A 12,319-nucleotide genomic window follows, 5' to 3' on the forward strand; every position below is an offset into this window, starting at 1 on the left:
ATGTGTTACTGTGGATTTCCAACATCTTCAGAACCTTTTGTGTTTATAGACAACTTCCACCTATCCCCTTAGCTACCTCTTCAAAAACTCCAAAAGATTCATCTGACATGGACTGTCATACACAAAACTATGCTGACAATTCATGTTCAGGCCTTGAATAACTGAGTGATGGTAGATTTTGTCCCACATAGTTCTCTGCAGTAACTTCCCTAAACTGAACTTGGGATCACTGGTCTGTAGTTCCTTGGCCTGTGCTTGCAACCTTTCCTGAAATGGAACAACATAGCCACCCTCCAGTATTCTGGAACTTCACCTGTAGCTAATCATGAAGCAAATATCACTACAGAACCATTTGTGATTTCTTCTCTGGACCAAAGGTGCTCTTGGACGTGGCCTGGGGATTTGTCCACTTTAATGCATTTCTAGACTATAAATACCTTCCTCCTTGTAAAATTCATTTGTTCCAAGGACTCACTACCAACTGCTAATTCTTTGGTAGCCATTATATTCTCCATCAGAAACAGCAAGGAGAAATAGACATAAAAAATCTCGGTCATCTTCCACATCGAGGTAGCCCTAATGATTTTTAAGAGGACCTAGTTACTCCTTAGCCATCCTTTTTACTGATAACATAACTGGAGGACTTCTTGGGAATATTTTTAACCCTGCCTGCCAAATCCATCTCATATTCTCTTTTTCCCTCTGGGTTTCCATGTTAGCCTGCTTTTAATTTTTTATATTTGTCAAGCGGTTCTTTTGTACCCAACTGCCTCTGCACTTCCTTCTTTTTCCTGACCAGCCCTTTGATATCCCTCATCAGCCAGGGCTCCCTGATCTTGGTCTGTCTGTTGTTCACCCTAACAGCAACATGCTGCCCTGCCCTGCACCGTTTTAAATGCCTTCCACTTGCCAATGGTTACTTAGCCTTTAAATAGAGTCATCCAATGAACCCCAATTAGATCCTGCCTAATGTCCTCAAGTAGGACCTGCTTTTATATTTTGTCAGAATTATTTTAAAACCAATCGAGTTCTGGCCACTGACCCATGGTGTTCCCAACTGCCACTTCAGTTTTTTTGTCCTGCCTTGTTCCCTGAGTCTAATTTCTCTCCTTCCTGTGTACATTCCTCTATATATTGCACAAGGAAAGTATTTTGGATGCAACACACAAATTCCACCCAATCCAGTGTTCTCAAAATCTACTTGAAAAACTGTGACATTTTCACTTAATTGGAGTCTTGCTGAATAGCTTGGAACTAGCAACATATATGTGCATTTGCGTGGTCATTGGGCCTTGCACTCAGTTGTGTGTGTTTGTGTTCAAAAAGCAGTGATTGGTGTCACTGATAGTTGGCAAGAAATAAGCAGTAAGATGATTCTGCACTGTTTTAATCACTGCAGTTTCAAGCATTCAGTTTTATAGAGACCAGAAATGGCCGGGAGTGAAAATGAAATGGTTTCACTACTCGATGCAAGTTAGGAGCTACCAAGAAGGTATCAACAATCATCTTGAATGTTACAATGAAAATGAAGATGTAATCATCAAAAATTGTATGAAGGCAATCCTTATCCCCACCAGGTGTCTGTGTGGATTTTGTTCATTTACAATCAATCAAAAGAACACGGCAGCGTACACTGGATCTGCCAATAACTATTCGGAGCTAATAGACAATTTTATGGTACTATAGTAGTATTTACAGTGTTCTGTTTTTACTGTATTTTATTTCAATACATAATTTGTTACTCAATTAAATAATAGTCTTTTATACTAATTTAAATATTTTCATGAAATTTTGACTATCTTGGGCAGCTGCTTAATTGGGCCAAAATGCACTGGTCCCGATGTGTCCCAACCAACCAGAATGTACTGTAGTTGGGCAATAGCTTTCCACAGAGATGAATGTGCATGATTGATTCTGGGAAGGGAATGTGAAGATCATTTCTTAAATGGAGATGGAAGTGTAGTTTGGGTAGAGGAAGACAGGGATCTCAGAACATAAATACACCAATCAGCAGGGTCCTTTGCAAATTGCAAGCTGAACTTAAAATTGTGAATGAGTGTGAACAATTTACAAAGTTGCAGAAAGGTAATATTGATTTCATACTAATGCAGCATTTTGCCGAGGTCTACTGGTATAGTCATCTTAAATAACACAATGACTTACTGTACTTAAAAAAAAACACATTTTATACCTGAAATGACATAGTCTTACAGTTCCTCAGCTGTCAACAAGGATGAAGAAGTGTATGGAGAAGCAGATGGCAACTTGGCCTCAACAGCAGTAGGGTAGTTTCATTTCCTCTCACATCAGGGCTGAGGAGATGCAGCTCCAATACCTTGCTCTTTTTCATCCCTGAGAACAAGTGTCATGTCCTGTTGACTGCTCCTCATGAATGAGGTGTGCTGACTCCCTGAAACTTCTTTGTGCGGTCACAACTCTTTCTGCTGCTGGTTGACCTGGGCCAGCGCACATAAATCCCTTCATGAGGTCCTTCCTTTACACTGCCATTTTCTTTCTCCCTCAGTTTCAGTCTGGTCTTGTGAAGCAGGGGAGGTCAGTGTAACGTGTGAGAGAATGTTGCTGGAAGGAAGATGGGGGGTGGGGGTGGTTGGGAGAGCTGGTCCATATTTAACATTGAATGCTTAAGCTAAATTATTATGGTAATGTAAAATACTGTAGAATCTGAAATTTCTGCTAATCTGTAATTTTGGTTTTAACTTGGCAATCATCAAAATGTGCACCTTTAGTTTGCAAGGTGTGTTAGAAAGGCAAACCATGCATGAGTGTTCTGTGAGAATCGGATTGAGAAGCAGGGAAGCAAAGTTAAACCTCTATTAACCACACTCGGATTCTAATGTTGAGGTTTGGTCATTGTTGTAATTTTTTATATAATTCTTAAATACATAAGAGTAATTCCTATTCCTATGTTTACTTACCATACCATAAGAAGGAAAGTGATGTACCGGAAAGGGTGCAGAGATTTTAAGGATGATACCAGCAATGCAGAGAATTGTATAACAGGACAAGCTTGTAGACATTGAAGAGGATGAGGAATGATCTAGTGGAGGTCTTTAGAATTTGAAACAGTTTTGTTATGAATCATTAGGAGAGAATGGTTCCATATATGAGGAAGAACATATGCACGAGTCATTATTAAAAGATCGTCACCCAGATATCCAACAGTCAATTCAGAACAAATTTTACCCAAATAGTGATGAGAAAATGGAACTTGGTATTTTAGGGAGTGGTTGAAGTTGAAGCAAATTATATGGATGCTTTTAAGGCATAACTCTGGGTGGTCCCAAGCCTGGCTGCGAAAAGATGAGGGTTGAACACAAGCTGGCAACCTTTTCTTGGTAAAACCAGTGCTACAGAATATCCAGAGAACTCATCTTTAGGAGAGTAAAGACTTCTGAAGATGGGCTACGCCTGCTGATACTTTGAACGTCTGGCCTAGGACAGAGAGCTCTGGTGAGCTGTTTCAGTAGTGGTGAAGGGCTAAGAAGAAGAATTTACGGATAAGCATATGAAAGAGGAAGTAACATTTGGTTATCCCAATAGATTTAATTGAAGAAAGACAACATGAGAATTAAGTAATTGTATACAAACTGACTCAAGACAGACTTTTAACTTGTATAGACAAGATCTACAATTATGGTTTATCAAATTAGTTTGAAATTTATGAATATGGTAGTTCAAACTGGCATTGCTTTAAAAATTCAAAAACGTTAATAGTAGTTCCAAATGTTTACTTTATCTATTGGGCCAATTTTGATTATGTTAAAGGAAACACACAGTGAATCAAAGTCCGAAGTAAATTTTATATGACAGTATATGTATATCATCATCTACAAGAATTCCTTTTCTGGTGGGCATACTTAACAAATCTATAAGATAGTAACTATAACAGAATCAATGAAAGACCATCCAATTAGGGTGCAGCAGTAAAGTTTTCTGAAATCTCCACTGTAACAGTAAAATGATTCTGAAGTTCCTCTTGAGATATACAAGAGTACAACCACTTGACATCAACATCACTGGAAAAACACATGAACTGAAGCAGAGAATTACTTAGGAGATGAGACAAAATTGTGAAAACGTAAAATTCACTTTTATTGAGTAGACAATACAGTTAAGTTGGCAGAATGTGCTGACAGTGTTCCTTGGGATTTGTTTTGAGACCTCAGCTTTTAGACTTTCAATATGCATTTAATTACATGGATGGATAAAAGAAAAGCCAGTTATCTGTTTGTTGACAAAGGTAAGCTTAAGCGACACAATAAGTAAATGGAAGCAGACTGTTGCGAAAGAACATTGATAAATAATTAAGGCAGATGCAGGAAAGCATGTAATCATTACTTCACATCTAACAATAGATTGGAAAGCAAAATAAAACTGAAGATAGTGGGAATTTGAAATAAAAATAGCAGATGTTGTAATACTTAGCAGGTAAGGCGGCTTCTTTGGAAAGAGAAACAGTTATTGATTCAGACCAACGACCCAACATCAGAACGGGACAGATTGGAGCACTCCCTCTTGGTGAACTTCTGAGAATTTGTTTGAAGAAAGATAGTTAATAACGTGTGTATAATTGGTATGTTAATCGATATAGGAATGGAAAAATAAGAAACCCACTGGAATATCAAACTTCTGCACAAAGGGGCCAAAGGAATATAACAAGGCAGAAGTGATATAAAAATCTGGTTAGATATTATCTGGAGTAATTTGCACTTCTGCAAAGATATTATTTTGTTGAATTTGTATTGTTCTTTGCGTGGATCCAATATGGGTTCAAATGAATAATATCTGTTATATAGTGGAAGTAGGTTGGTAAAACTAGATGTCCAAGTCCTTGAATAGGACTATAGGACGTAGGAACCAACTTAGACTATTTGGCCTCTCAAGCTGATCTGCCTTTTGATCATGGCTGATTTATTTTCCCTGTAAATCCCTGTTTTCCAGCCTTCTGCCGTAACCTTTGAGACACTAACTGATCAAGAACCTATTAACCTCCGCTTTTAGATATACCCAATGACTTGGTCTCCACAGGTTTTTGTGGCTCTGGAGTTGATTAAGTGATGAACTCACTGAGGTCTTTGTTCTGGCTAACGTATTTAACATGGTAGTCAAGGGAACACACAAAAATTACTGGAGGTATTCAGCAGGTCAGGCAGCATGGGGAAGAGTTTTGGGCTGAGATCCTTCAGCAGGGCTGGAGAAATAGAGATGAGGAGTCAGGGTTAGAAGCTGGAGGGAGCTGACAAGGAACCATTGGGAGTGAAGTGAAGAGCTGGGAAGTTTATTGGTGAAAGAGATACAGGGCTGTAGAAGGGGGAATCTAAAAGGAGCGGACAGAAGGCCATGGAAGATAGGAGGAGGTGATGGGCAGGTTAGGAGATGAGGGAGCGAGGGAAAAGGGAATGGTGAAAGGGGATGAGGCATTACCGGAAGTTCGAGAAATCGATGTTCGTGCCATCAGGTTGGAGGCTACCCAGCTGGAATACAGAGTGTTGCTCATCCGACCTGAGTGTGGTCTCATTGCAGTTGTTGGAAAGGCTGTGGACTGACACATCAAAATGGGAAGTAGAATTAAAAAGGGTAGCCTCTGGGAGAGATCCCAATAGTCCTGGTGGATGTAGGTAGGGTAGATGCTCAGTGAAACAGTCTCCCAATCTGTGGATCTCATCGGTATACAGGAGGCCACACCGGGAGCAGCGGATACAACAGTTGACCCCAACAGACGCACAGGTGAAGTGTCCCCTCACCTGGAAGGACTGTTTGGGGCCCTGAATGGTAGTCAGGGAGGAGGTGTAAGGGCAGGTGTAGCACTTGTTCTACTTACAAGGATAAGTACTAGGAGGGATATCAGTGGTGAGGGACAAATAGACAAGGGAGTCATGTAGGGAGTGATCCCTGCGGAAAGCAGCAAGTGGGGAAGGGGAGGGAAAGATGTGCTTGGTGGTGGTATACCCCTGGAGATGGCAGAAGTTATGGAGAATTGTGTTGGACATGGAGGCTGCTGGGCTGGTCAGTGAGGACAAGAAGAACACTATCCCTGGTGGGGTAGCAGGAGGATGGGGTGAGATGGAAGAGATGTGGTTGATGGTGGAGGAAGGGAAGACCCTTTTTTTGAAGGAGGAAATCTCCTTTGCTCTCAAATGAAATGTCTCATCCTGACAGCAGATGTGGTGGAGACATGAGAACTGAGAGAAGAGGATGCCATTTTTGCAAGTAACAGGGTTGGAAGAGGTATTGTCCAGGTAGCTATGAGAATCAGTGGGTTTATAATAGACAACAGTAGATAACTTCCCTCCAGAGGCAGACAGAAAGATTGGGGTGGGGGGATGTGGCCAAAATGGACCTGGTAAATTTGAGGGCATGGTGGAAGTTGGAGACAAAGTTGATGGTTGACGAGCTCTACTTGGGTGCAGGAAGCAACACCAATGCAGTCATCGATGTAGCATAGAAATAGTAATACCAGTGTAGGCTTGGAACATAGACTGTTCTACATAGCCAACAAACAGGCAGGCATTTGAAGGAAGTGGGAGGAGCTGAAGGAGAAATTTTTAAGAGTGGGACAAGTTCTGCTAGATGGAGGAGAGTGGTGGTGGAAGGGAACTGGTTGGGTTTGGTCTCTGGAAAGAAATGGAGAACCTTGAGGCCTTTCTGGTGGGGGAACGGAGGTGTATAGGGACTGGATATCCATAGTGAAAATAAGATGATAGGGGCCAGGGAACTTGAAATCTTTGAAAAGGTCAAGAACATGTGAAGTGTCACGGACGAAGGTAGGAAGGGACTGAACCGGTGGGATTAAACAAAGTTGAGCTATGGAGATACAAGTTCAGTGGGGAAGGAACAAGCAAAAACAATGGGTCTACCTGAACTGGCAGGTTTGTGGATCTTGGGTAGGAGGTAGAAATGGGAGGTGTGTGGTGAGGGAACTATGAGGTGGTGGCAGTGGATGGAAGATTCCCAGAGTTAATAACGTCAGTGATGGTGCGGGAGACAATGGCCTGGTGTTCCTTAGTGGAGTCCTGTTTGAGGTTAAGTAAGAGGAGGTGTCTGACAGTTGCCTCAGTCTGGTGAACCAACTCTACCTCGCTATTACAGCACATCCCCATTATCTGCGGGTTTGATGGAGCATGAATATTTGCCAAGAGACAGCTCCAAGAGATGTACAGGAAGCACCATCAAACATCATACATGGTCATCTTTGATTGATCAACAGAGACTGTGGGAGATCCTTCTCAAATATAGCTCCCCTCAGAAAGTCACCTCCATCTAAAATCTGCTACACAATGGTCCCCAAGTTGTACCTTAACCATTAGATCCACAGCACACTCGATCTTACTACATCCGAGTGTCTAACAAGATTGCATCATCATTGCTCCAATGCTTCTTCCTGTTTTCTCACTGCATGCTGAATCTTACCTCTAACAAACTTGTGCTGGACATGTAGAAAACAGGTCAAGGTTTGTAATTTCTACTTCTGAACCAAGGTGACTTGAAATTCACCCCTTTAGCTGCAGTGCATAGAAATTGCTTGTTTATCTATGTTTGGATTTTGAGTTTCAATTCACTGAAGTATGTTAGTGACTGCGCCTTGCACAGACTTCCTCAATCAGCCTGCCATAATGAACCACTGAAAATGTGTACCCCTTCTCATGTCTTCAAAGCCAACTCAACATTGAGGAGAAAATTTGCTGTTTGCTTCAGTGAGTTAGCACACTTTGGCCACCTGAAGAATGCTTGAAGGTAGGTGCCTCAAATGGCATACAAAATTCATCACCTGCCAGTGAGCAGTTCTCCCTGTCCTTCAGTATGTTTCTAAATTATGGACAAAGCAGGCACCTCAAAGCATTTGAGAGATTCCATCTTTGCTGTTTCTACAATATCTTCCAATCCATTGATAGGTTAAATGAAGCAATCTGTGCCTTCTCCAAGACCAATATCCCTAGTGTAAAGCTGAGTTCTGAAGGACAGGCCACATTGTTTCTGTATGCAACAGCAGAAACTACACCTTGAGATCCCCATTGCAAACAGAAGAAAAGATTCTAGGATGTTCGCAAAGCTTCCTTGAAAAAGTGTTGCATCCCATTGAGGCTCCAAGGAAGCCTTGGCCCAAGACTGCTCATCGTGGAGAAGAAACATGCAAGGAGATATTGAGAACTATGAATCCATCTGCTGAGAGCAGATAGAGGTCCAGTGTGAATAACAGAAGGAGCTCATCACCTGCCAAACTACCCCCTCAAGTACCTCCAGCACCACATGTGGCAGATCCTGCCCATATTGACCTCATTAAGAGCCCCAGAATTTATAGAATGGAAGCAAGTCATCTTTGACCCTGAGGGATCACATAAGGGTGCAGACTTCATGGGAAAGGGATGTTTGTAATGTGACCTCTGTGGGGATAAGTAACCAGAAGCTTGTCCATAGTCATACCAGAAAAGAACAGGAGCAATTTTGAGAGAATATTCCAAACGATGGGATCGGACCAGCAGTCCTAAAGGTGGAGCAGATAAAGTTCAGAATGTGAAATATCAAAATGAAAGGGTACAGAGATGGTAGAAATGTTTAAGGGTGGAAAAGAATGCTGCAGTAATACCACGGGCAGATCTGAAACTCAGTCTTGAGATATTCTGGATTAATTGCTGGATTTGGGGCACAGTTTTCATGCATGTGTTTCCAGCTACATTGTGTCTGTGTGGAGATATTGTGAGAATTGCTGTATAAATATACCTTTTCAGATGTCAAGCGCATACTGAAATTTCACCCTTTCAAAAGTTTAGGCAGTTTTTTTTATTAAACAAAAATCGACGATTGTTATCAATAGCTAGAATCTTGGTGTGTATGCTAGGTTTACAGGTGTTTGAGAAGTCCCGTTATTTTTGAAATGATTCGTGCCTTTCGGAAAAGATACTGTATTACTCTGGTCACGCAATGGTTACGGCAGAAAGTAGCATATAAATCAGAAAGGTGCAGCTTTAGAACACTCCGCTGTGCTGAGTCACCAGCGAGTGTTAAACTCAGTAAATTGGCATCAGTACGCCTGGACTCGGAGAGTTTCCTGCTGCTGGTTGACATCAAGTTTGGCTTCTCTGATGGTCAGTTCAGACACGTGAGGGAACGGCCACAATACTGCGGGCTTTTACTCGATGGATGTGTGTTTGCCCAGGCTCACGCATGAATCTACATCAAAGGGTGAGTGGGCTCTGCTTGCGCTCGCCGAAAGAAAGAGTGAAGGAATGAGGAAAACATGACAGGTGTTTGCTGCTAAAATCATCTGGAGATTAATGAACAGCGCGGGTAAAAGTACTTGTGCTTATTTTGTGCCGTTAGGAAATAGTTGTTTGTTTCAGTGTTTCCTCGGGATTGAAGGGGAAGAGATGATTTTTTTTTCTCTCTCTCTCCTGAACTATCACCTCTGAAGAAAGTACAATCAGCTGCTACAGCAGCAGCTGTGGATTTCCCTCCCTCTCTGGGATTCAGTTTCATCGGTAAAAGCCAGTCTCCTCTTGCGCTCCTTTGCTAGAGACAGAGAGGCGTCCTTTAGCCACTCCGTGACCTTAGATTTTATTTATTTCTCGGGACGTGGCTGCCGTTACTGGTAAGTTCACTTTATCAAGAAAAGCAATCGTACTGTTCTCTGGATGACCCTGATTATATGAATAAGTAAGCAGGATGCTTGTGGCTGCTGGCGACGATTAAATGCCTATAGGATTTTCGTAAATGAGCAGAAAAGTGCTATTACTGGCACTCTGCCTCTGTGGTGGATGTCATCATTGTTCAGAAGCTGTCTAGATCTTTGTTTAAATTATACTTTGTGCTTTTTCAGACTGGGTGTTAAGAACATTGGACGCTATTTTACAACAACGGCCTCGTCCATCCTGAAGGTTAAAAATCGATTGGATTAGCACGACAGAGGGCAGGGTGAAACTCATTTTACACCCAAGCAATTTGCAGAACTGGCCTTAATTAGTCACCCGTCGGAGCACCGGACAACAGCGACTTTGAATTGGGCTTGTCCGTTTTCACCATCTCCAAGGCATATATTTTATACCGAGACTCCATGGAGTGAGTAGCTTTTCCCGCACATTCAGAACCGCTGATTAATAGACCGTGTTTTATTTGGAAAAATAAACATGAATATAATTGCACTGCTACTCACCGGATTGTCTCTATCTGTGAAACTGCACTGGATTTGTGGATTCGATTACGATTACACTTATGATTACAATGATGAAGAAAAGGCGGAGGTTATTGATTATAAAGACCCATGCAAAGCTGGTAAGTCAACCGAGTTTGTTCGCTTCCTTGCTAACAAAACGCCTGAAACTATCATAGTGGTGCATTCAGAAAGTTGTACTTGGCACGCAATGGTTTGTTAAACATTTAAACTGTGCACTTCCGAAAGCAGAGTTTGTTGGCAGCTATCTGACACTGCACCTCATGTGGGAGCGTTGAATATCGCCAGTTACTGCAGCGTTATACAGTTCGTGCAGTAGGTGTATTTGTTTTAACTGGGGACTGCCTAGGTCACACTCTACCACAGAGTCTCACATTGAGATGGCTGGCTTTTTTAAGTAGCAAGTTAAATTCCAGCTTTAAATTGAAAACGTAACATTTTACTGCATGTTCGGTGAAAATGCGGAGTTTAGGAGTTCAGTGGGATGAGGTGACTGAAGAGTTTAGTCTGTCTCTATCAGCGGTAAAAGATGAGCTACACAGAAAACATTGCTGGAGGAATTTCAACAAGTCAGGCAGCATCTATGGAGGGGAAGAAACGGTCAATGCTTAGGGTCCAGAGCCTTCATCACGACTGGAAAGGAAGGAGGCAGAAGCGAGAAACAAAGTGGGAGGAGGGGAAGGTGTACAAGCTGGCAGGTGATGGGTGAGGTGGAAGTTGGGTGGGAGTGGAGTCTGAAGAAAGAAGCTTGGATGTAATGGTTGCAAGAGGTAAAGGGCAGAAGGAGAGGACAGTGGACAATGGAAGGAGGAGGGGAGCCAAAGAGAGGTAATGGGCAGGTGAGAGGGTGGGAAATGGAGAAAGAGAAATGGGGGAGTGGTGAGGAATTACTGGACATCAGAGAAATCAATGTACATATCCTCAGGTAGGAGGCTACCCAAACTGAATATGAGATGTTGTGCCTCCAGCTTGAGGGTGGCATAATAGTCATAATAGGGGAGGCTGTGGACAGGCGTGTCAGAATGGGGAACTGAATCAAAATGATTAACCACCAGGAGATGCTGCCTTTTTCAGTAGACAGAGTAAAGGTGCTCAAAGCTGCCACAACATCACCGATGAAGTGGAGACCACAATGTGAGCACGAGACACAGTAGATGACCTCAGATGAAGTGATGCCTCACCTAGAATGACTGTGTCTGGAGCTCTGGATGGTGGATGATGGTAGGGGCAGGGACAAGTGCCACGAGGTGTGGGGGGGATAAGAAGGCAAAGAGCTCCTTTCTTATAGAAAGGTGGGAGTGTGTGTGGGGGTAGCATAAGATGTCCGAGTGGAAGGACCCCATTGGAGATGTTGGAAGTTACGGAGAGTAATATGCTGGATATGGAGGCACATGAGGGTGGTAAATGAGGACAAAGGGAACCCTATCTCTTTTTTTTGATGTGGGGAGGAGAATGGGTGTGGTTTTTAGTTTGTGATGCCCATGACCAGGTGCGAATTCATTTCAAAATGCTTTTGACTGGTGGTGAGGTGAGCACTGACTACCTGCTTCATGGTGTTTCTCTTGGGTGATATGCGCCACGTCCAGCTGCTCCTGATTGGAGATACCAGCCCATTCTGTTGTTTCTGGTGAGAATTGTTCAATGTCTCTAAGCACTGCTGACTGGTGGTGCTTGCATCCAACAGCTCCAGAGGGGAATTGCATGCTTTTCTCCTTGGGAGAGGAGTGAGTCAATCTCTAAACATTACTGCTTGGCGATCTGCACCCACTCCACCTCTTTTTTGTTGTTGTATCATCAACCATATATCATTGCTTCATCTTGATGTTAATTTTTCACCAAGCTTCTGATTTGTTTAGAAGGTTCTCCTTAATCTTTCTTTTTGTAATTCAAATTTTTATTATTATTTATTCTTATTTTACAAAGCAGCACAGCATATCATTGAGCAGATACAGTACAGCATATTTACACAGCCATCCCATGACAGGAAAACATAAAACTGAGAAACAGAAAAAAGTTCTAATTTAAGTTTAAATTAACATACAACCAAAATTGATCCCACGCATCTTGCACTTTTCCCTCACCGTTAATTCTTCCCAACATGTGTTCATATGATGAAATCTTAACCATTTCCTC

General features: G+C 42.2%; 1 protein-coding gene across 4 annotated transcripts in view; it reads left to right on the forward strand.

Moving 5' to 3' along the window:
• tll1 (tolloid-like 1) overlaps positions 1-12,319 on the forward strand; it is a 393,309-nt gene that overhangs the window by 5,349 nt on the left and 375,641 nt on the right. For 3 of the 4 annotated variants that reach the window (XM_059964873.1, XM_059964872.1, XM_059964869.1), the window contains exon 2: positions 9,836-10,287. In XM_059964873.1, coding sequence (XP_059820856.1) covers positions 10,143-10,287 — 145 coding nt within the window. In that variant the 5' untranslated portion in view covers positions 9,836-10,142. Of the gene's footprint in view, positions 1-9,062; positions 9,202-9,835; positions 10,288-12,319 lie in introns of those variants that run through there. The other variant, XM_059964870.1, reaches the window with a different exon arrangement.

The sequence above is a fragment of the Hypanus sabinus genome, chromosome 3 (assembly GCF_030144855.1).
Source record: "Hypanus sabinus isolate sHypSab1 chromosome 3, sHypSab1.hap1, whole genome shotgun sequence".
Taxonomy (NCBI): domain Eukaryota; kingdom Metazoa; phylum Chordata; class Chondrichthyes; order Myliobatiformes; family Dasyatidae; genus Hypanus; species Hypanus sabinus.